This window comes from Corvus hawaiiensis, chromosome Z, assembly GCF_020740725.1.
Source record: "Corvus hawaiiensis isolate bCorHaw1 chromosome Z, bCorHaw1.pri.cur, whole genome shotgun sequence".
Taxonomy (NCBI): domain Eukaryota; kingdom Metazoa; phylum Chordata; class Aves; order Passeriformes; family Corvidae; genus Corvus; species Corvus hawaiiensis.
The window spans coordinates 20,827,332-20,853,705 of NC_063255.1; the positions used below are offsets into that span (position 1 = coordinate 20,827,332).

At 37.6% G+C, this 26,374-nt stretch overlaps 1 protein-coding gene across 1 annotated transcript in view; it reads right to left on the bottom strand.

Moving 5' to 3' along the window:
• The window catches only part of RIT2 (Ras like without CAAX 2), a 189,326-nt gene that overhangs the window by 100,310 nt on the left and 62,642 nt on the right, over positions 1–26,374 (bottom strand). The window contains exon 4 of the mRNA XM_048292204.1: positions 8,956–9,029. Within this exon, the coding sequence (XP_048148161.1) occupies positions 8,956–9,029 (74 nt within the window). The remainder of the gene's footprint in view (positions 1–8,955; positions 9,030–26,374) is intronic.

The window sequence follows — 26,374 nt, forward strand, 5'->3', positions numbered from 1 at the left end:
GTCATAATATATTTGACAGTTTTCTGCAACTCTGCTTTTGTTAACTTTATTAATCCTGCCCTCCCCAAGATGGTTTGTCATGTGCAGTAATGAAAAGATGGAGTCCATCACCTGGGAGATGATATCTACTTTTTATTCACTCCTAAATATGGATGAAATCACCATATCAATTCTCCACAATGCCAGTAAAAATTCCTCAGTGTTACACTCCCTAACTCATAAAATTGCCTTTTTCTTTCATATTCATGCTAATGGTCTCTCTCTGAGGGATAAACACCTTAGCAATTTTCTTCTAAATGCAAGCACTGAAGCAATCTTCATTGTTAACTACCTCTAAAACCCCCAAATGCATTTGGTTTATCATGCACCACATAATATTTCTCCCCCATTCTCATTGATATGCAAAATAAGAATAAAGCCAGTTTTCACCTTTTATCACAAATGCATCATAAACGGTTAAAGGGAAAAATTAATAGCTTGGTAATTACATTTTAGTAAGAAGCAGAGATTAAAAAAAAAAACAAACAAGCCACTAGTGAAGAGGTAATGACTACAGCTGCAAGCAGAGGTTTTGCAGGGATTGACATGCTCTTGTCAGCTTCTGTGTCATCACAGACTTGCCACCTTCCCCAGTGAGGCCTTGTGCAGCCTTGCAGAAGTAAACCAGGAGGCTGTGGAGTCAAACACCTCATTGCTCCGACAAATGACTGCAAATTATGTTCTGGTTTGCATAAATCCTCTTTCATGATGACTTCTCTAACAAGTGTGCTTACCTTAAAAATTCCACAACATAGGTTTATCTCTCCCCTCCCCTGTGCCCTACTTATCAGCAGAGATATAATATAATCTGAGAACCTGAAAAGGGGGGAAAGGAAGGAGCAAGCAATCTGTGGAGTGGCTGTTTTAGTCTTTTGTAACATTGAATCAATAGTGCACTCATTTTTGCGACTGAAATTTAGCTCAGTGTTTATCTGAGGGATGTGTTCCCTGGAGACTACATAAATCACCACCAAAATGAATGCAAAATACCTTTTTTACAATCCTGCATGGTTTTTGTATTGCTGACAAAGTGAACCTGTAACACAAAATGACTGAGTTGTCATGTCCCTGTGGCTTCCAAACATGTTTTTTTCATTTCCGTATGCACAAATATTTCTGGAGCAACTGAATAATTTTCATTGCATTAGAGAAAAAAAAAAAAAAAACAAAAAACAACAAACAACAAACTGTGAGGACACAGGCAGAGCTCCAAAACAGTAAGTCATGAGGTACCTTGGTTAGATCAATAGATCCAACAGAGAAAGTGAAGGATCCAGGGAGACCTTGAAGCACTTTCCAGGAAGGGGTACAAGAGCACTGGAGAGGGACTTTGGAAAAGGGCATAGAGTGACCGGTTAAGGAGGAATGGCTTTAAACTGACAGAGAGCAGGGTTAGATGGGATATCAGGAAGAAATTCTTCCCTGTGAGGGTGGTGAAGTTGCCCTGAGATGTGGCTGCCCCATCCCTGGCAGTGTCCAAGGCCAGGTTGGACGGGGCTTGGAGCACCCTGGTCTAGTGGAAGGTGTCCCTGCCCATGGCAGCGGTTTTGCAATCACTTCTAATCAAAATCATTCCATGATTTTATGATCCTGAAAGACATTGAGTATCTTCTGAGATACGCCAAAACTCTCCTACACAGGGCCAAAGCTCATATGCAAGTCCAAAAGTTAGTGGAGCCTGACTTCTTCAGCTTTCTCCATGGTGTTAGTCAGGTACCACACTGATTTCTGACACAGGTACAGTCAATGTGGCCACTGCTAAGCTTGTGAGTTTTTTGTCTAATTAAAAGAAAAGATCGTTCCCTGGTGTGGTTTGTCTCACATCATCCCACAGCACTGATAATGATATGGAACACTCATGACAACAATTTATTCTCCTCATCCAATAGGCACAAAATAAAAATGGGCATGAAAGTCTACTCAAGCTGTGCAATCTTTCTTCTATGGAAGTGAGAAAAATATATATCCAAAATATAGCTTGTTAAGGAAAAAAATTGAAAAAACTTCTCAGAAAATATTTCATATTTTCATTAATTATTTTATTGAGCTTCTACTTTGCTCTCAATCCCTCTTTGAAAAATCTGGATGGATGGAATAACATTTCTCAGATTATAAAGGTAACAAGCAATGGAGTTCAAAATTTGCTGAGGTTTACTTTTCTGTTTGTTTGTTTGTTAGTTGGGGTTTTTTGTCTGTTTGTTTGAGTGGTAGGAGGCAGTTTCACTTCCAGGTTCTGGGGCAAAATTATTGAAACTCCAGCTTGAAAGACATTACCTGTCTTTAAGCTTTTCCATTCCCCTCCTGGTAGTGGGATATAAAAATCACATTTTTAGAAAGCCTTTTCCAGCAGTCCTTCTCATGCGGTTTTATAAGTGAAATGTTTGGATGATTCAGATAACACTATGTAACTCTCTACTTTTGTTCTCTTTGCCTGGAGACACCACCATTCGAGGCTACAGAATGGCATAAAAGACATTTAATTTTGTAAATCTCATTTTTGGGTGCAACCTACTTTTCCTGAGAAGCATTAATGCCTTGCTCTGCAAAATAACTTTTCTTGGTCATTTGGTCTGGGGAAATGGGCACCATGTGGTGCTGTAATACGTGCTTATTTTCTCAGTATTCAAGCCAATATTTTAGTCCTGGAAATATCATTATGATATGAGCTTTGTGAAAACTGACAGAGGTAGAATACAGTTTTCTGCCCACTGGCATCCCTGTTTTGTGTACAACTGCTCGGTAACAAGTAGCTTTTGATATCAAGCCTATGTAAAATGGAATTTCTGGTGATATTATCTAGGACAGTCACATATGTACATATAAAGAAATCAGGACACAGAGTATGTGCAGTGTCTACTGGAACTTCAAAGTACTTCAGTACCATTCACTGGTGCAAAGAAAAGGTGCAGAATATTTTTTAGTGATGGGAGAAAAGGTGAATTTATATTATCACAATTTGTGGAGGACCTGTATGAAGTTTACTCATATGGGATATGTTTATATAGATATTTTCCATTCACTGTACACCAGAACAAAACCAACCAGCCAACCAAAACCACCTCAAAGCCAAATCAAATAAAATAATAAAAAAACCCTACCCCAGCAACAACAAAACCAAAAATCCAGAAGGAAATGCTGCAAAGAAATGCCTGGAAAGAAGAAAAAAAGATGTTTCTACTTTTATCAAAATTTGTAATAATCTATTTTCTTTTCTTGTGTTCTGATTTTATTAAAAAGGAAAAAACCATAAATCTTTCAGCAGCATCACTGTGTTTCACTGTGGTTTTGGAAGTTGCCAGTTAGAGAAAGACACATAACAGTGAGAGGGAAAGCATTTCAAGAGAGAAAAAAATCAAGCCTTTGTTGAAAGAAAACAGAAAACACCAGAAAGTTTTGCTCCACCAGCAGTATGGAACCACTACCACTGACTTTGCTGAAGCAGAATGGTAGCAATGGACAGGAAACCGGTATTGTCGGACTCAATAAATGCTCATGTTCACCCTAAATGCTTGTTCCCTGCAATGTTTTATTGCACCTGTTTGACAGGAAGATAAATGCAGGCCTACAAATACAAACTGATCCACCCTTTATTGCATCATGATTCACTCATGGGGACGGATGAGAAAGGAAGCTGGGAATCTTGGCTGCCAGTTGCCTGTTCTTCCTTTGGTAATATACTCCTTTTTATCAGTATATGCCTAGATCTTTTCCTACTGAAGTCAAGGAATATTTTGCCCATGATTTGAAGGAAATTGGTGTCAGGTCTGCAATTTCATCTGTGATTTACTGCAACTGTTTTTTCCACTCTGTATCTGTGCCAAATAAGTGCTTCTTCACAATCTGTCCATTGGCAAATACAATTACTTGGTCAAGGGAGAGATTTTAGCTCTTCCCAGATATTACTGTACAACTTGTATTGAGAACCCAGGAAGTGTTCAGTGCAGTGATTTGACTTTCAAAGTATGTTTTCAACAGCCTGTGGAGCAACAACATACAAAGGAAATAAAACTAATGCTCTTCTCACCTAAGACACTGCATTAATAGTTGCTACTTACTTCAATATCCCTATGCTTTAAAAATAAAATGGATTTCATTTATGCACTACAGTACCTAGCAGAAAGTGCAATAAAATTATTTTCCCCTTACAAGAACGTGCTGTAAAGACCCATTAAGGCATAATTACTGCCAAAAAGGCATTTTACATTTCCTTGAGATAAGCTGCACTAGTGTACTTTGAGATTTCACTTCCATTGATTCAGGATTAGAGCAGCATGTTTAGATAATAAGCAGAAGGGTCTCAGATAACAGCCTGAGTGAATCATTGGACTATAGTGTTTAGTCTGAGAAAGTGTGTTTATCTGAAGGGCTCTTGGGACTAATACGGTTCCTCTTCAAAGCTTGAAGCAGGGGGTAAGAATCATAGTCCTGCAGGTTGGCAGGATAAACATGTCCTGTGATTTGCTAGCAATTTGAGAGATGGATTTCAGTACAGAGTGCGCTGTTGTTGTCAGGTTGAAAAGTGTCTGCCTGGAAATGAATTCATGCGCACACAGCTCCAGACAAAGGAAAATCTCCCTGAAATGGCATACCATCACATTTTAAGGCCAATTTTTCAAGTCTCTGACTCACACCTGGGAAATATCCTGGTGCACTAAGTTTATCATAAAAAGCTCACTTTTTAGCAAACAAAAATTGGTGCAATAATCTCGGAATGTACTGTCTCGCTGACAGGTACAGAAACCCATTTTTTCCACATACTTGCCTGCTTTGTATCTGAAAAGAATTTTTGCCTCTTTTACATATCAGATCAGATTGTTTTTCAGTGAAGGGAACTCTGCTGCTCTTTTAGTGTTCGGCGTGAGGTCTACACAGAGAGATTGGGTAATGTGTCACATAGAGGAAAGCTGTGGCAGGAATAAAAGCTCCTGTGCCAGTCAACATAAATACAGCAGGAGAGATAACTGCTGTGTGTGCTCCATGAGGAGTATACTTCTGGGCTGCAGAAGTAGCAACATATTTTTAAGCTAGAAGAGAGGGTGCAAAAGCATAAATGAGTGAACAGAAGGTTTCTATAACTGTGTGGAGGCTTTCTGTGCGCGGTTGGAGCAGTTGGGGGTTGTGACTCCCTGAGAATAATTGTGAAAGGAACTGAATGCAGAATAAAGTGCTTGAAGGCTGAACGTCCCTTCATTTGCACCTGCAAGTTTGCTGGAAACCAAAGACTACATCAGTTTAGATTAAACGTATGTAAGAGCAGATTATTTTTATGATGCATCGGTCAAGAAAAGGGAAATCCCAGAATTATTGCCACAAACACCACTTCCAAACTCAATGGACACAGGTGAATTTCAAGGGAATGTTACTCAAAAAATCTCCCATATGGGTGAACAAGGAAGTTCAAGCTATCTTTATGGATACTAATTTGCATTTGCAGATTTCCATTAAGTTTGTCCTATATACTCCACATGCCCTACTGTAGCTAGTATAAAAGCTAAAAAAAGAAACTTCTTCAATTTTATAAATATGATCTTAATCTCACATTTACTCTGCTTGGCTTTATTTTCTTCTTGTTTTGGATTTAATTAAAATGTAGTTGCAAAAAGAAAACTTTTGGGTTAAGAATATGACTTCTAGTTAAAGAGCTAAAGGCATCACTGACAGCTAACCAAAGGAATTACTGGCAGCTTCTTCTATACTTGGTTGTGCCACTGAAAAAGAATATCAGCATCAATTTTTTGTTCATTTCCTTGCAGCACCACACATTTACAAGCTTTTTTGGTAGGAACAGCTCAAGTTAGGTCTGTTTATGACAATCCAGCTATAAGGAGCTCCATCAATACCTGCTCCTGAAACTGTCTGAGGTAAACATATTCTGTCTGAATTTGACTGTGGTGAGTAAACACAGGCTGCCTGGCTGGCAGGTGTAGAGGGTGGTGAAAAGCAGCTGTAGTGAGTTCAGTGAAGCAAAACTGCTTGCACCAACCCTTACACTCATTAAGAAAATGCCTCTTGTTGTGCTTTCAGTAGAAAAATAGTACTGGAAGAGCACAAAAGGGCAAATGATTGTGTATAAAATATGTATCCAGAGTTCACAGAACATCAGTTTTCTTCCTGAGACAAGCAATTGGTCTATGTTATAGTGTCTGTATATTCATGAGAAGAGAAAAATCAGTAACTAGATGAGGAAGTTTATTAATATTTCTGGTTTTCACATTGTTTGAATGTTTTGTTTTCTTTTTCAGCTTCAGAAAGTTGAGAACATAAATGTATTTTTGAAGCACCATTTATGATTTAAGTGCTTCATACTGGATCTACCAGTTAAAATATCAAAGACTTTTATGCAGTGTCAGGTATGAAATCACATGTGGGTTTTTAAGTCTAGACATGACAATTGAAAACAATTATTAGTAGGTAATTTGGTCAGTGTTGAAATTCTCAGTTAGTCCATAGATACAGGAGGGAAAGAAGAAACATTTTTGTTGAAATATATCCTCGAGCACAACAACAAAACACATTAAATTCAGTCAGTTTCTCTATTGACTTCTTGTGTTCCCAAATAGGGATGAATTACAATGTTAGCTCCTTGATCTTCTGAAGTGATTAAAGTCATTATTCAAAGTTGATGATGAAGTATTTATGACTGCAAGGACACCCAGACAAATGAGATTTCTACTGCCTGATTTAGAAGCTGTAACACCATCTCCTATTTGACATAAAACCCAGGGGAATAAAAACAGCTAGGTACCATCAAGGCACAGAGCAGCAGCAGCCCAACTGGGTGCTTTGGATTTTTACCCTGAGTCACCAAAGTCAGAGCAGAATTTGTGTCAGCTTTGGTGAGAGCACCATTAAGTCCTCTGTGAAGAAAGAGCCTATTTCAGCTGCTGACTTCAATGGGAGTCGGATTAGGTCTTGATTTATTCTGAAGCTGTGTAGTGCAGATAGAGGGGCAACAAATCCAAAGACATCTGCAAAGACAAGCAGCTAAATCCAGGACACTTAGAATGGACAGCTCCTGAAAAATTGTGGGGAAGAAAAGTGGGAAGATCTTCCTAGTTACACTGGGAATGTGTTTCAGTGATGACAATCTGCGCTGGAACAACAGGGGAATTTAAAACAGTTTTTGTCATATCAAATCGACTTGGTAGAATCATTTCAACTGAAGTAGAATAGCTATGCCCAGGCTGTGCAATGGCCTGGGCTGATGGATCTGCTGAGTGTGGGGGCTTCTGTCACAGGCCTCTGCTCGCTACAGAGAGGAATGGCTGAGGGAACAAAGGAGGTTTAGATTGGACATTAGGAAAAATTTCTTTTCTGAAAGGGTTTTCAAGCCCTGGCACAGGATGCCTGGACAGTGGTGGAGTCATCATCCTCTGAGGGATTTAAAAAATGTGTAGCTGTGGCACTTAGAGTCGTGGTTTAGTGGTGGGCTTGGTAATGCTGGATTAATGGTTGGGCTCAATGATCTTATTTTCCAACCTTAAAATTTCTATGATTCTGTGAAATATCTGCACCACATTTCATTACTTGGTCGCTACATGCCATGGACCTCTAATATTGTAGATGTTTCTCTTCCTAATAGAGACAAAATTTAAAACTCTGTTTATGAGCTTTCCTCTTCTATTGTTCTTATCACCTTCCACTGACTGAATTATTCTGATTTCTTTCCTTACCTTACCGTTGTCTGCTCTGATAAAACTCATTACCTTGGCAATCATATCCCCCTCCCATAAATTACGAATGAGGCTTAGTTCTAGCCTTTTCATATGACCCAAAATAAAAAAAAAAATCATGCAAAAATTGTGTATGTGAAAATGACTGACAGCAGATGAACTTCCTGTAAATTTCTGGCAGCAGACTGCACTCCCTACCAGTTTCAATGCCCATCTTAGGTGCATTCAGACATCTGGGAAGCTGAAAACAAGGTTACCAGGCTTTTCCTTCTCAGATATTTCTTTGTTTATTTAAGTACATTTAAGTTCCCTGTTGGTTGTCTCATTCCTGCACAAGGTGCACATGCACTATGGAAACTTGAGAAACTACAAAATCCTTCAAACAGACCCTGAGACAACACCTGAGGAAAAGATCAGCAAGTGGCAGCACTTTGATTAAACAGTAAAAATATCTTGAGATGGAAAGGGAATTAACTGAGTCAGGTAGAATAAATTATTTTACTTAACCTTCTTCTTTGTTACTGTATATGAAACTTAATCCCCTGACTGATGTTCACACAGCAGACATGCTGTCATAGAAATGGCAGAATCACAGGATGGTTTGGGTTGGGAGGGAGCTTAAATTTCATCTCATTCCAACCCCCCTGCCATGGGCAGGGACACCTTACACTAGACCAGGTTGCTCCAAGTCCCATCCTGCTTAGCCTTGGACACTCCCAGGGACTGGACAGCCACAGCTTTCTCTGGAAAACCTGTGTATGTACACTGTGTATTACTTCTGGCATGAAGATATTTTCCTTATGCGTGAGCATTTGATATTTAAATATAATGTGGGTAGAAGAGGAAATGTAACAAAATACTTAGTCTAAAAGCCGACCAGAAAATTCCTGTAATACATATAAAAAAGGAGGACTGAGAAAGACGTAAGACAATCAACACAGTGTTATTCATTCCATTATTGTGATAGATGTTCCTGCATACAAAAGAAAAAGAAACAAACATCTTTTTATCCACTGCTCATTTCAGCCTGTCTGTCTCCTGTGATGAGATTTGGAAATTATACTGTGCTATACTGCAGCACTCCTTTAATCTTCTCCTTTGTTAATTCCTCTGTGTTATTCTGCCACTGCTTCCTTTATGTTTGAATAGGGAACCTTGTTCCTAGGACTGTGACCCATACATCCGAGGTTAAAATCTTTGAGTTTATCTCTGATTGAATGACTCACATTGGAGAATTACTCACCTGTCCAGCAGTGTCTAGAATGTCCAAATAGGCTGGTTCATCATCAATTCGGACTTGAGTTTTATAGGCATCCTCTGAAAAACACAGCGCACTTTGCTTAGATATGAGTGGCTCAGAGAATGGAAAATGAAATAGCTTTACTAGTTTGGAGTAGGCTTTTCAAGAGCTCTTCAGTCTGACCTAACCTTGTTTTATTTCAAAAGTCCCTTTTTGAAATCCTATCGTCACTACAAAGCAATAGCAAAAGAGAATCGCTTGTATCACACGATGTCAAAATACAAAAATTAAATTTCCCTTCCTTTAAAAGGGAAACATTTCCACTTCTTTAAGCACAGACCCCAGGCGTTACTTAGGTCACAAAGATTCAGAGTTGTTGTTCTGATGCTATGCAACAGAGTGTTTTTCTCCTTACCACAGTGACACATTCAAATAACTTTTCCAGCAAATTGTTTCAATTTAAAGATTGTCTAAATTATTGGGATAGACTCCCTGTGGCTGAACAGGCATGTCAGAGCAATTATTAAAACTTCTGTATATCTCCAGAAAGGCTGAGAATAGACTTTTTGAAAATAGATTCTGTAATCTATGTCCTCACACTCTTCATAGATGCAGGCAGAGGAGGAAAAACTCTGCTTTGTGGACCCTTCCATTAGCTCATGATTTTGTCAACTAAATTTAGGAGAAGAAAAACAAAGAAAAGGTGAACAACTATTTGCATAAGAAGTTTTCCTCACATTTCAGTTTCATTGCCCTCTCAACATTTGTATTTTCTTCGTATGATTAAAAGACATGTAGATAATGGCCCGTGTTTATACTTGAAATAGTCTTGGAAATTATCTGTGCTCTTTAATTGAACAATCATGCAGAGCAGCCTGAGTGGTTTCTGTGTCTGACATTGTGCTTTGGAAGTGCACTGAGGTGTGAAGACAAGACAAGTGCATTTGTGGTATCTGAGAAGCGTCATTAACCACCATGAGTCTGTGGCTGGGCCTGTCCTAAGAGTCAGTCCTAGCAGAGACCCTCAGGAATAGGCTCTCAACAACTGTTGAAATAATACTGAGATAATAATATGGGATTATATGGCAGGTAGTTGGAATTCCTGGGACATTCCTTGTGCCCTACTATATATGTTGCATCATACAGCACTTTACACAACATGTAAAAACTTGCTTTCCACCTGGTAAACTAAAGCTTTTGAATACATGGTTCTGCATAGCCTTAACTCAGACCCCTCCTATGTAGCCAGAGGATTGCTATCTTTTATGACATAATCACATGCAGTATTTTCCTCTTTATCTTAGACCTCAATTCAGCAAATTAATAGGCACATGACTTTCTTTAAACAAATACCTAATCCCATTGATATTAAGATGGCCCAGAGGCTCAATTAATTATATTATATATTACCTTGCTGAGAAAGCCAGAGCACTCCAACCACCATATGTTTTTGTTAATAGATCTTTTTGTAGGGATTGCTGAATAAGAAACTCTGTGGCAAAGAGGGACCATATAAAAGGAATTGGGCTACTTGCAGTTTAAGTAATTTATTATTGCATGACAGTGCAATCTACCTGCAGTAGATTTTTTCTTTTTATTTTTTTATCTTTCTTGTTAACTAAAAATTAAAAGAAAAGTAGGAAAACATGTAAAATCAAACATGGTCTTTCCTTCACATGAATTCTATTAATACTATCAAGTATTATTAATTCCATGCTGGTGGGTGCCTATTTCCATTAAATTACTGCATATACAATTAACATATGACTTCCATAAATTTAGCTTGCATTCTTGGCTCTGCAGCTGGATTCTCTAAAGCCAGTGGCCCTACTTCCCTTTTCACTTAGACTAATGTGAAACTTTATACAGTAGCTTTAAAACAGCTAATGCAGACAGAAATTTTCCTACTTAAATTCTACTTGGATAAAAATGAAGCTAGATAAATCCTGTCTTTTTTTTCCAGCAAAATGATTTACAAGTTCAGAGTTAGTTATAACTAAAAGACCCACTGGCCTCTGAATATAAGCCACAGCTTTCAGCAAGTAAATGTAAGATATCTACCCTGCTGAGCTACTCCAGGTGTACCCTGATATAATGTCACTGTCATCAGTAATGTTTCAACTGTTAAATGCTAGAGCCAGACTATGTTTATAATATTTTTACTCTGCAGACATAACACTGAATCCACAAAGACATTTTGTCATTTTCATTCATTTTGTTTTCCCTAAATACTGACCTTAAAACATTTCACAAAGAAGTATAAGAATCACTGTCCCATTTTAATTCTTGATGCATGCTAATGTCTTCTGTTGGTGGTAGAAAAACGTGTTCTATTGTGCTATGACCAAGTGCATGAATCTAAATAGTTTTCTAGTCAAAGGCTTTTCACATATAAGATTTGCTTTTGCCCCAAGAAATGTAGAGATGAAATAGGAAGGGGATATGAGTTTCCTTTGTAAAATTCTCTCTGCCTACATGCAAAAAGCAGGGTAGTACAGGTAATATAGAAATGCCTAAAAATGCCTTCAGTTGGGGTGTTTTCAAATTGCATCTGGATGGAAAATAAGAGGGAGTTTTAACCCCGAATTTTCTTCAGGCACACATTCAAGAGGAAGTCCTAAAGCCCACAATTATCAAGGAAATCACTGTCTTAAGCTAACACACTCTCATAGCAGAGAACAAATCATAGGACCCACTCATGAGCTATCACTTTCTTAATGCTCAAACACAGCTGCTCTTTTGAGAGGCACTGCCCTTCCATTGAGCTGGGGATTCACTGATCTCCTGGACGTTGCATTCTTTCCAAGGCGGAAGGCAGAAGCAAGATGCATAAATTGAAACCCATGTTTCCCATATCATGTCGTATGCACCAAATGGAAGAGCTGTACCACTTACTTCTGCTCTACAATTAATAGTTCTAAACTGTGATTTCATCACAGAAAGTAGTGTAAATAGAGGTTTAGTTCTCTTTTATGTCTGTTACATGGGCAAATATCTTTATTTTACTTAGATTATGGGGCAGAGGAGTTAACCTGGAGAGAAACCACCTCCTAGAGATTGAGAGTTGGATATATCTGTATGTTGAACCCATATTTTTGGTTCAGTTGTAGCTATGATGTTAAGCAGAAACCACAGTATTTTTGCATGTTTCCCAGAGGATTTCAGAAGAGACTACTGTGTGGCTGGTCTTTTTAGTCCAGGCAGCACGGTACAATTTATGGTCATGGTAAGGAAAGAGAAGTTCTGAGACATTGCTGTAAAGAGCAGGAACACACTGCTCACATGTGGACAGAGTAGAACAGAAGTGAAGATGTTCCACTGAAGCTGCATCTAAACGTATATGAAACAAAGCAGGAAAATCTTCATCAGGAACACTAATAAACCCACACTCTAATATCCTCCCTTTAATAATTATCCACATTATACACCAACTGGTGTCTGGTGTATTTACAGTACTAACAGTGTTTCAGTACGCTACACTTTCTTTCACTTAATTAATTTAAAATACAAATATAATGCTCCCTTTAAAGATAATTTGGGGGCTGCTAAACCATGTGTATCTCTACTTTACATTCTACATCTCTAAGGAGTGGTATTTAATAAATGGCCAAAATCCAGCTGTTGTTTCAGTAAAGCATTAGGGCAACATACAAAATAGAGACATGAATACTAATCAGACATCAGGCAATAAATCAGACTAAAACTATATTGTTTATATTAAGATCAGGATTAGTCTTTTTCTGTGTTAATTGTAAAGTGTCAACTTTTGGCTTGAGTAAAATTCAGCAGAAGAGGAGGTTATTACACAAAAAACCTGTGGATGGAGTTTATTGATATTGCTAACTGTGTTTCAAGCCCTGACTGCAAGAATGAACATTTCTTAGGGTACTGAAAAGAGAACAAAGCAAAACTCCCACATCCTTGCAATCTGAACAATGCGTGGATATATAAACTGTACTATTAAAGATTTTTTTTTCTACATATAATGTCGATTTTTTAGAATCTTATTTCCTACGAAGATGAAAACTAAAAATTAAAATAGATATAAAATTCTTCCCAGAGGATGATATCATTTGGCTTCAATGATTATTGACTGTTTACTGTATTGCAAGGTGGGACAAAACAAATAGAGATCCAACTGTTTTCTGAATGGTACCTTTTTCTTTTTAATTTTAAATGCTTTCTTTCTTTATTCACTGTCTAAATTAGACCAAGTAAAAAAAATTCTTGAGAGGTTTATTTTTTAACTTCTCTTTCTTAATTGTTTGGTTGCCCTTTGCAGTATAATAAAAACAAAGAAAAAAGTTCTTTAAGCTTTATGTTATTAAGATTTTTTTTTCTTTTCTTTTTTTTGGTGTGTGTGTGTGTAAGATTAATGCATGACCTTTTTTTCTTTTTTTCAGCTTTATTTGTTTATAGGACATAATTCTGGAGACAGAAGTACAGTAATTAATGCAAGGTTGTGTTACGATCAGTTATCTTAGAGAAGCTGAATTCATAAAAAATATATCAAAGTACTTTTTCAGTTATGAGCAGGTAACTGCTTCATGACAAATAGATTTGGATGGTGTACAGTTTAAAGGGGAGTTCTAATGGGCTTTTCATCTGCATTTCAGACATGTTCCAGTCCCTGAAATATAGGTCAGATGCTTCTTTCTTCCATTTGTTAATTCTGCTTCTATGCCTTCTAAATAAAGTCTCTCTTCTCCTCTTATACAATACCAATTGCAGTAAAAAATGATCAGATTCACATATATAGGTGAGCCAAAAGATATTTTATTTGACTGAGGAGGTGTCAAGCCAGCAGAAGGAATCCAAGCTCAGTCAGCCACACCTGGAATTCTGCCTCTTGCTGTTCTCCCTGCGAGCCAAAGCAACAGCAGGAGACACAGTTCTTGGTGTGCTTAGATTATCTGCTACAAATGCATTTTAATTTAGCAATGCTCCTGAATGTAGGATGGTCATGAGTCTTTTGTTTTATGGGTTCTGTTTCTATTTACACCAAGGAATTTTTAAATAAAAAGACTGTATGAACAGAGCCATAAACCACTGTACCAAATACTACACATTAACTGCTCCTGTTTGAGATAAGAATATGCATGTCATAGGAATTACCCATCAAAAAACATTGGTATTAAAACCTCCCTTAGCATATAATTATTTTCCTGGACTATGAGTGTTTTATAATTTAGGTGAACGCTGCTATCAGCACTTTGCAGACAAGGACACCAAGTCACAGAGGTTGCCTTCCTATAAGCTATGCACACATGATAAGCAATGGGTGGTTTAGAGGTGCAGGACTGACAGATTTTATTGCCTTGTGTTTTGTAAATACTCACATAGGCAGCAGTATCCTTTAAAATAATGCAAGTAGGGATATTAGTTGTAGGCTATTATCTAGGATATGTAAATTCTGGTTCCAGCTCTCTTACATCATTATACATGATGTGATTCTTGGGGATGTCCTGTGCAGGGCCAGGGGTGGGATTTCCTTGTGGGTCCCTTCCAACTCAGTTTATTCTGTGATTCTGTAAGTATATCTGCAATTAAGAATACTTCATATTCTTCTCCCCAGGGATGCTGGTTTTTATTTCTCAGCATCAAGCTATATTTGCCATTTGTCATTTGTGTAGTTTTGTCATGTCTTTGTCAGATCCTTCAGGTTTCACCCAGTTTCATGCTAACAGCACAAGTTGCTTGTTACCAGCCTACAAAAGTGATGGTAACAGACAATATTATTCCAGCCAGAAGAATCGTGATGATGGTTTGCAGAAGAGAGAAAAAATTGCTTCTCCCTTCTAAATCCACAGCTAGAAACACTTCCTTCAGTAACTACACACTTTGAACACCTCAGCTCTTTTTATGAAAGATACATAGGTAAGTAATGCAGTATTTAATGCAAATATTACTTCTCTGCTAGCCCGTAAAAAAACCTATAGTGTACGTCTTGAGAAAATTAAAATAATCTGAGAAAAAATAAAGCATTATTCATGTTAAGTGCTTATCGTAAAAGGAATTCATACATTTATTCATTACACATTCAGTTGCATGATAACAAATACAGAAATCTCTATCTCTCAGTTTTCATTTTAGCATTCAAATTGCCATAAACATATTTACAGATAAGATAGTAAACTAAGGTTTTGTCCACATATGTCTTCAGAAAATACTCTGTAATGTTTTCAAATGCCCTTGCTAAATTCAAATACATATCACTGTTGTAGATTCCATCTCTCCTTAATTTCAGTTGGAAACACAATGCCTTGTTTCCTTTACTTAGCCTTTGTTCAGTGTCATGACAAGCTTTTAACTAACTGCTGAGTTCTGTTTTAGAGGTTTCTCTACCTCCAGTGACACATAAAAAATAATCCTTGATTGTTCACTGGCACAGGTTTCCCAGAGTATCTGTGGCCGCCCCACGCGTGGGAATGTTCAAGGCCAGGTTGGACAGGGCTTGGAGAAACCTGGCCCAGTGGAAAGTGTCTCCACCCATAGCAGGGGAGTTGGAAAGAATGATATTTGAGGTCCCTTCCAATGAAAATTATTCTGTGATTCTGCAGTTCATAAGATAATTCATAATTTTAAGGAGTTGTCTTGGGGTCTATCAGAGGATATTTTCCTCTAAATTTGTCCAAACTGGCACAGGAGTGAAAATGCAAATAAAAAAAATTTTTTTAAATGTTTTTATTATCTATGTTTGAAAAAAAAAGAGCAGAACCACTCGTAATTGATTTTATCCTCCTAATAGAAGAACAGCTAATATCTTCAGCAGAAAGCAGAATCACAACTAAATTATGTCAAATAAATCTCTGCATTTCATCCTAATCAATGAAAAATGGTGTCTAAATACTTGGAGTGGCACAGGGCAGGGAATCATAGAATCACAGAATTGTTTGAATTGGAAGGGGCCTTAAAGGATCTCATTCCAACTCCCCTGACATGAGTAGGGACACCTTCCACTAGACCAAGCTGCTCAAAGACCTGCCCAACCTGCCCTTGAACACTTCCAGGGATGGGGAGTCCAAAACCTTTTTGGGCAACCTGTTGAGCATCCAGAATCATTGTAGAGGAATAAAAACTTCAATTTAGGCCCAGTAAGTCCCATGCAGCATGACTATTTATTAGTAGATTTTAACAGCCCTCTTCATCATACTCTTGTCTCACACCTTTATGTTAGGCTTTGGCTGCATATGTTTCCAATAATTCACTTAAAATCTTCTTCAGCCTAATGGGCATTTCTGTTCAGTTCTCACCTCACCACAGTGCTCCTCTCCTAATGCCATTATGTATCTGTCTTAAAACAGCTGCTCTCAAATTAACTTTCTCCCTCTTGTTGGGCTGCCTAATGTTTCAGATCTGTGGTCTGCAGGGCAGGACTGATAACACTGAGCTGCTGAAGCAGCCTGATTGATTTTCAGCTTTGGGTAAGTACATGCCAGGTTTCTTGGTGACCTGAAATGCACCCAGTGCCTTTAAAATTGGGAAATGGGTTATCCATTGCACATTCCATCTTCTATTTTTAGGGGTTTTTTTCAGTTTTACTTATAGATGTGTACAAGAACTTCTTCTTGACTATCAGCTTGCTGTTTCATTACTGTGGTACCCTTTAGTTCTTTGCTGAAAAGCACTGGAAGCAAAAGCAGCATAACCTCACTTTCTCTATAGTAAGTACAAAAAAAGAAAAAAAAAAACAAACCAAACCTCCAGCACTATCTGTGCTCTAAAATGTTTTGTGTGATCAGAAATCTGAGGGAATTGAGCTTTGAGCCAGTCAAATTTAATTTTTCCCTTTGCGTTTCTCATGATCATGAAGTTTATTAACGAAGCAGTTGGAAAAGAAGACAATGGCCTGCAGAGCTTCCAATAAGAACTAAAATTAAGAAGGAATGTGTTGAACAATTTCATGTAGGAGAGGTTTTCTTCTATATGTAGCAACCAACAAGGACACAAAGCACAATGTACAATAGAAAATTCAAGGTAAGACACCTATTTTCAGACAAAAGAGGTCGAAAATATAAAACCTTGGTAGCCAGCAAGGCAAACTCATTTCTTCCTTGTCTGGTCATCAGCACCTTGCACGTGGTCAGATCTCTGTCATCAGGGCCCAAAGTTTATAAATTACAGCAGGATATGTGAGCATAACAGTAGATGTGAGTTTATTCACTCCTGAAAAATATATTAGGGCCATGAGCAGATTTAAAATTAAACACAAAAGACACCAATGCAAATATCTCCTTCTACAGAAATATTGGGCATTTTTATAATACTAGACTATGTGTTAATATTTTACTGTTTGCAACATTTTATTTTCTAGTTGCAGATAAGCATTTTCACCTCCAAAATAAAATTAATTAAATCAAAATGCATGTTCACAAGGCCACAGAGTTGTTACAAGTTCTGACCAAGATCAAATTACAATTTACATAACTAAGATGAAGTCCAGAAAACAATGCACTCCTCTTCCTTCATTTCTCCAAACCCATGGATGGATAAGCTCATTCCATTTTTACATGTCAACACATTTTAAAACATAGGATTCTTCTGGGTGCAGGTTGAGCCACCTCCTTTAAAGGATGACTTTCTGCTGGGACACAACAGGGCTTTAAATGAAAGACTGACAGAGTCTATCTCAATGACTTGGTCCAGTGGAGCACCTTTTAGTTATAATGCAAATGCTGTAGTCAACAAAACCACCATTTGTGATTTTAATCTGCAAATATGCACATATGTGGCTAAATTTGTATTCATTATTATATAGGACAGAGCTTGTTTCCCAGAAAACTCACACAGCTCTTCCTCAGAACTTGCAGTGCCATCCTCCAAAAAGGCTAAATTTTACTTGTTAAGTGTCCCTCAGAGAAATTACAATTTCTCTGCAAAAGTTGGCAATTTTGCAAGTTAAGGTTGAAGACAACTCAGGCAAACCTTTGCACTTGCTGTTAGAAACTACTTGCAATGTAGATAATGCTACTAATATTTAATAAAAGCATATCATTACTTTCTCTGCTTCCAGAAAAATTTCATTTCATTCAAAGGTGTACATGAACAAAGTGAAAAAAGTACTCCTGTTTAATCAAAACATGATAATTAGCAGGAGTCCAAGTACCCTTATCTTGGGGAAAAAGAATAGCAGGTAGCAATTTCATTGCTCTTTCAAGTCCATGCTTGTGCTACTGAGTGGGAGGATCTGACAGCTACAAATTCACTTCTTGTCATTTCAGGGGAAGTAATTAGCGAGTTGACTACATCTGCATGGTTATTAGCATGGATGGTGCCTTGGATTTAGTAAGATGTAGATGGCTGCTGGCTTCCATGAAAGAAAGGTTAATGGAAACATTTGTCCTGTGACGAAGAATTTTGAATGGAGTGTGATAAATCATCCGCCTCTAGAAAACCGTGGAATGGGTGCCTCTTTCAATTTCAGAAATCATTTATGGGATAATTTTGCTAATCACAATATACAGGATATAGGTAAGCAAGTGTCTTGGGGTGACTTTATGGTGCTGTATCCCCTATCACGTGCTTATTGCCCAGACATGAATTCTGTGCCTTTCTGTCCCTTTAAGCCAGATTCAAGAGAGGCAGGGTGAAGGCAGTGGAATTCCTTCAGTGGCTGTGTTCAAAACACAGGTAACTTGCTTGGTCTCTCCCCAGCTCTCGGCTCTGCAGCAGGGAAGAGAGCTGCATTCTCTTGCTTTTTAACTAGCTTCTTGTTCATTAGCTGAAAGCAAGGAGTTTTCCCAGGACTGTGGCTTCTTTTTCTGAAACTGTTCAGCTTTGCTCTGGTCCAGAACACATCACTGGGAGGCCCCCATATCACGGCCTGGAGGGCCCCATGCCGCACCCCAGCTCCGGAGAGAGAAGAGCCACACCTACAGAAAGGGCTCTCAATCTACCAGGTTTTTCTCCACAACAAGAAGGTTTATTATCTAACCTTTTCAATTTTGTGCCTGTGTGCACTTTGCTTGTTAAATAAACAGCTTTTTTTTCACTTTCCTCCAAGAAATTTCTTTCCCAACCTGTGGGGGAGGGGCTGCTGAAATCTGTCTTCTACTAGAGGATGTGTGCATTTCTGACCTCTCCTACCAATTTGTCTCAAACCGAGACAGCAAGTTTTCCCTACTCATAGGCTGCAAGTCTCGCTTCAAGTTCTTCTAAGTTCATGACGCTAATGGTAACTATAGTCACTGTATGAGGGTTGTGACAGCTACAGCAGAACCACGGGGCTAAGGCCACAGAGTGACTTTATTGTTCACTCCAGCTTCAGCCATCTAATTCCCAGAACCTTCAGACATCTTCAGCAGCCACACTACATGACAATTCACCCCACTTTAGCCCCAAGAACCTAGGTTTTCTTTATTGTATTTCACATTTGGGAGCATTATTCATCTAAGTGACGTGAGACGCAGATGTTATTGCATGCTCTAGCACTTTGTATACTTAGATTACTAATTAGAAACTACAATATGTGTGACTTCACTGTGGATAACGGTTCTGGATAAACATATAAACTCTCCTGTTTTAATGTCACCATCCAGATGCAGACCTTGCTTGCAGTAAAAAGCAGCCAGGATCTACAGATTCAGAGCTGAATTCCCCAGATCGTATGAGGGGCTCAAACCAATGAGATTGTGCTAGTGAAACTCTGCTGCAAGAGAACAGAGAAGAACCTAAGAAGGAGATACTGTCTCAGTTTTCTCTTTTGAGTAATTATTAGGGTATCATTGTAGGCCTGAAAGGAGGACTGAAGAGCTCAGCTCGGAGAATGAACTCCTCTGTCAGCAGAAGAACCATTTAAGTTCTTCTGCTGTTTCAAACTACTGGATGGATCAGACAGAGACTTGGTGGATCAGGATAGGGAGAACTGAAAGGTTTTTCAATGGAATCAAACCAAAACCACCCATTGCTGAATTGGAGGTCTTCTGCCCTGTACAAAGCTGATATGAAGAAAAAAAATATATTGTTTTGTGTAAAACAGACAAAAATATTTTAATAATGGTTTCTATTCTTGGCTGACTCTTTCTACACTCTGAATATGGCAGATATTTTGAAATAATTTTAATAAAATTGTTTAATTGTTATCATTATTCTTACTATTACTGCTATTATAAAAATACACCACAGAAATGTTTTGTATTGTGACATTTATAAGAAAAGGCTTTTGTCTTCCTTCCACAGTTTTAATCTGGCTAATCAGTGCTTAGGGAGACCAACCACAAGGTCACACTTCTGTACAGCTTTTGGTTATTTTTCTTCTCTCTGTATTTAGCAGATACACAATCTCAGGTTTCTTGAAGAAATAGAAGGGTAATACGCCATACTTTGATCCTCCGTTGACCCTTTACTCAGTGAAGAAGAGAAGATGGCCGAGGCAGGAATACTTTTCACTTCTAACACAAAGAAAGTTAATGGAGTGTGGAAAATAATAAGCATGAACCATTAGCAGCTAAGGAGTATTGGTGCTTTTATGCATGTGAACATGAGGCAAGCATAGATCTCTCATGACAGCACACAGAGTAAACACTTTTCTCTTCCAGCCATGGTAAGCACTTGTTGGGCAGAGATGCTGGAGAAATAGCATCATAGGATCACAGCACCCCATGGAGCTGGCCACCAACCGGATTTAACTCTACTCACCACCACTGGCCATCTGCCAAGTTTTATATAATAATAAAATATTAATAATGACTCATAATAAACAGTCATTTGCTTGTTTACTTAATTTCTAAAACAATGCAGAAAGGGAAGTCGTATCACCAGCCAGATTATCAACTAAGGTAATTCTGATTAGATAAATGCTCCAACTGGTAATATAAAGAGTAGAGCTATAGCAGTCAAAAGACAATTTAACCAGTTTTCCCCATTTGGAGATGGACAACATCCCAAGGAATCCCACACAGTGGCACAGCAAATTTTCACAGTTATTTTTGACAACAGAGATCAACTTGAGAGGGAATTTTGGCTCATGGACTGGTGTCTGAGAGTGATGCATGAGATGGTTGGCTGGGTTTTCACACCTCACCTGTCCCAGAAATGAAACCATTTGTGTTCTCTTTCATTCCCACTTATACCCCATTTCCCCATATGTGTTTCTACATGACCTCTTTTGACTTTTTGAGCTTTGAGAAATAGATTTTTTTACCAAAATTATTAAACTCAATAACCTGGTAGGCAACTATTCCATGTTAGGGTGGCTTAGTTTTCTTCTGGAATATTGCTGAATCGGCTTAAAAAATTGTACAATGAATGCCAGAGAGTCAGTGAGGCTGAGAAAAGGGCAGAGATGAACAGTGGGATTTTATCTTTTTCTTCACAAATGAGTTTTTAGATTTGGCTTATTTCATCTCACAGAACTACAGACTGTTTCTGAGTCTCCAGTGTCTGTTCCTAGCAGGTGATAGCACATACATCATTCCTTGTGCATGATTTATCACAAAAAATAGCTCTAGGTATCAATAGCTACATAGAGATACTAATATCTATGTATATTAATATATTATAATATTAATAGCTCTTGATAGATAGCTCTACACTTGATCTCTACACTATTTCCTCTTCTGAGACTGCACAGCATGGTGCAGAGGCTCATAGCTGTAGCTGCTGTTGGGCACTGCTGTGTCTGAAGTGAATCTGACAGTAGAGTAGCTCTGTTGAGTTTTCTAAGGGCATGTTAGATGGACACAGAACACTGCATTGCCAAGCCTAAATTCCAAGACAAAAAACTCTTCAAGGTGTTCTGACCAACTTCCAAACTTTGAGAAGGTGTTTGGTGACTTGAGAGGGGAGATGATGCCTGGAGAATCAGGCCTCTGGGGCACCTGCACTCCAGAAAGACACTGACTGCATTTGCTTCTCTGATATTGTTTGTATCAGAGATTCTAGTAAAGGAAAATTAGTAGATTAAGCAGCATTTTATAAGTCTTTGAAAATGTTAATTGACAAAGAACTGTCACCTGATATAAACAGCCCTCAAAATAATTGCATGAGTTGTATTTATAAGAAAAGCTGAATGCTGGGCATTAAGTGTATGACTGGAATTTTAGGGGTGATTCTTCTTGAGTACATGCAGAAAAATGCAACTTGTTGCTTTGGTAATTTCTTACATGAAGTCTGAAAACGATTTAGGACTGAATAGCTGTCTTATGAAAGCAAAGTTCAAAGAAAAAAAGTTTAACATTAGAGCAGGAGATCATGTATCTGAGTAGCACAGCATGTTTAGAATAGGATCAGACTATTCCCTTAACAAGAAAAATACTGAAGTTCTCAGCAGAAAGAATCAAATTTCATCATGATCTGAGACTTCATCTAAGGCGACTTATCTCAGACGGAAATGTTGAGAGATTATCCAACTATCACTAATGTGCACCTTAGAGGCAAACTACCACCCTTAAAAATATATTTCAAAGAAAAATATTGGGATTTTTTTGGTTTTAAAGTCAAATTGTTTCCATCAGAGCAAGAAAAATCTGCTGTGATTTTCCAGTCTCCTGTCTCTGTAGTTTCAAACGTTTTCCATTTCCCTTCTTAGTAAGAGAAAATAGTGACACTAAGCAGCAGGTGTGCTGTTGAAGGTGCCTCCTTGAAACCTAAACTAAGTGACCAGTCTGGGAACTTTTTGCATTCTTAATTTCTTAATGCTACTCTCTACTTTTCTATGCATGGCTTATATTTATCTTACTATGGAATAACCTACTCTGCCAGACACACGGCACTGTTCTCCTTCCTTTTGCCATCTTACCAAGGATTGTGCACAGCAAGGCTCACTCTTTGTTTTCCTCTATCCAGACACTCTGAGAGGTATCACCGTGACTTATGAAGGTCCTTTTTCTGACAAGCTGTCAGAGAAGGCACCACAATTCAGGCACCTAGATTTAGAAAGCTACAAAATATGTGTCTATATGCAAGGTAGGTAGCCAAAATCTCTTTGCTCTTAAGTATGGGTGCTATCCAGTTGCCCACACAGGAGCCTTGATGTTTGATATGCTCTTGGGAATATTTTCTGGTTTTCATTCACTGGACTAGAAGGGCTCTGGTGATCCAGAGATCCTATGTCACACAGGGGACAAATATCAGCCACACATGACGTGTGGAAGATCTACAGCTTTCTGGGTGAGGGTCCTAAACCAATGCAAAACTGCAGGCTCTCACAACATGTGATAAAGGAAGTGAGCAAAGAGCTGAATCTCTACTCCTAATGCAGACATTAAAATTTGGATGTTTAAATGTGAACCTTAGTCAAACAGAGTAGCCATAATCTCAGCTCTTTTTGATATACGTAAGTCAGAATTCTTTACAACAGAAGTGACTATTAATCTCTTAATAATGCAGATAATACCAAATGATAGCAAAATGAAAAATATTAATAAAACACAGGCTTAAGAATATCGTTCAAATGCATGCACTTGTATATTCTTCATTTCTTGTTTTGAACAATGATGAATATGGAACACAAACACAGGCAATTTTGCTACATCTCCATAATCAGTCTGAATACCCTTGGGAGACTGTCTTTGGAGACAAATTGATCATTTCATATGAATTTTTTTATCCCATTTCAGATAGGGCTAATAAATATATGGAGAATGATGACTGAAAGGAAAAAATAAAAGGAAAAAAAAAGAAAGCAAACAATCTTGGGGCTCAAATCCAGTTGTGGCTTGCTCAGTCCATCCAAATATTTTATTTTCTCTATAAAAAAGAGAATGGGACTTAATTTAGGGTCGGTCTACACATGCAGTCATTGTTTTATATAAGAGCAGAAATGTTCTAGAAACTTTTTGTACCCTAAATATGAATGTGAATAGTACTTTTGTGACAATATCTCTTCACAGATCTAGCTGATGTGCCCCACCTTTGTCTTCTTTCATCTTTAAGGAGTTTGTATTTCCCTTGCTTTTTCCTTTTTCATTATTGTACCTTGAAAACAAATATAATATTCTTTATAGCACAGGTAATTTTTGTAAGCATTATATAAACCTAGAATATTTCCATCTACATTTTATATCTTTTTTCTTAAATTCACCCACACACTGCCAACATCTTATTAAAGATGAGTAAATGCGTTTTATTTGATGCATTGGTGAATGCACTACTTCGTTAGGAAGCCTCATGGAAATTCATGTGCTTAATGCTAGAGTGCTTTCCATCCCGTACCCATTTCAATTAGAGTTTGACACTGACACAGCCTTAATGCCCTCGACTGCTCATTTGACACAATCTCATGCAGTGATATCTCACCAAAACAGGAAGCTGCTCTCTCATCTCATTTGCATTATGTATTCATTTTAAGATTAGTCACATGGTTAATGAGCATCTTGGAGCCTGTCCAGTTTACTGCTCTATGTCGTGCTTCCTTTCCTGACACACCATTTATATTAACTCTCTGTGATGTTGCCAAAGACTGTGCAGACTGTAAATTGCTCTTAGTCATTTGTTCCAGAAAATTATCACATCCACTGCCATTTGGAATTTATGCCCATTGTTGACGACAATTAAATATTAAATGTGTGCTAAAATAATTTCATTTTCACAAAGTGCTAAGCTCTTATTTTTTTCTACGTACAGTGTAATACTAATTTTACCCTTCCCCTCCCCCTTTACTAACAAAAGTAGTATGTTTCTGTCTCAAAATTTTGAAATGCTTGTAGCAAGCCTAAAACATGACCATTATACCAAATTGATCTTAAAGTGGCATTAAACTCAAAGTGACAGCATTAAAATTAGGAATTCAGGTAACATTTAACTTTTTAATCAATGTTTACCCTATATTTTAAATGAATACTGGCACATCTATTTCTGCATTTATGTGTACACACACTTATTTATATCTAATCTGCAGTTTGAGTTTCTCCAGATCTTATCAGCTTTTCCAAACTAAGACAATCAGATGAAATAAAAGAAAGTTTCTTACATCTGAAAGGAACATTTATTGTGCAAATTCATTTTGACACCTTACATGTGTTCCACACTATAGAGAGCATTTATTCCAATAAACTTATTGGAATAAAAAAGTTAGGCTTTCCACATAGTTGGAAAGACAAACCAAACAAAAAACCAGCAAGCAAACAAAACCTCAGCAGACAAAAACAAAAAGACAACCTCCTCCTTCAAATAAATTTATAGTGATCTTCTTTGAGAAAGTCTTGCATGTTTTTTACACCACCACCATCCAGTAAATTCTTCAAAAATGTAGGTATTCATTTTATAAATCATAAATACAGAGAGAAAAAACATGTAAATAATTCTAAACCTATTTGTATAGACCTTTCAAGATCAAAATTAACACATTTGAAGTATATGTATGAATAAAGTACAAATCTATAACCATATGTATCCCTTAATGTAGAAACTGAAATATCCTTTCAGCAAAATTTCTGTGTCATCTCACAGTAGCAGCAGCAGCTTTTCTGTGATCAAGATGCCCTGTAATATTTCAGAAATGTCAGTGGATAACAGAAGAAAAAAGTTGCAAGTACAAAGCACCATTGTATTCTTATTGGATATTTCTGCTGTATTGCTAGAGATATAAGTCATTGTAGAAAGAAAACTCTGATGCATTGGTAACATAATGGTGAAACACAATGAAAAGGAATGATAGGGAAAATCCATGGATTCCTGGGGACTCTTGCAAAAAAAAGATAAAAAATAACACCTTGCATCTTCAAAGCTACAAGATTATTACTGAACAATGTTTAGGATAAATCCCTGTGTGTTTAGATGGGAGCAGAATTGGGAAGAGGAAGCACATTTGGCAGCATATTAAAGTGAAGGGGCTCTGCATTCTCTGGTCAGTATCAGTAAGCAGTTTTCACTATAGCTTCATGTTGGATTAGATTAAAAAAAAAAAAGAAAAAATCTTTTCTCCCCTTAAAGCTCACTGTCTTATCAGTTCATAGATGAAGCATAAAATGCAAATAAAATAAGGAGGAAAAGAAAAATCTTCTAAAGAGCTTCAGAAGCCAGTTGCCCATATGTGTGCTTCTGTAGAGTTACAAGTAGGCCCGGACATAAAATGTGTTTGTTATACAAAAAAAAAAATTCAGAACAATTCTTAGTATTAAAAGGATTTAAACTTTTATGAAATAAAATATGAAACCCATTTAGAAGCCATTTATTTTTAAATCAAAGCAAAAAAACTACTGTAGATTCTTTGTTTTAGGGTTTTTATGTGTTCCTAATTGACCATACAAGATGGTTTTGTGGAGCTTTTGTATTTTGTGACTGAATGTGATTTGGCTCTGCTTTTCAACTAGAACTTCAACCAGATTATACCAGTGCAAAGCTCATGCGTTTGGGGAACAGTTTTTTGTCTCCTATCTTTACCAAGATGGCAAACTATTTCACAGGAATCTACAGAAATGAAAACCAGCTGAAATCATTATTCCATTTCCATGCCAATGCTTAAAGTTGACAATGAAAACTT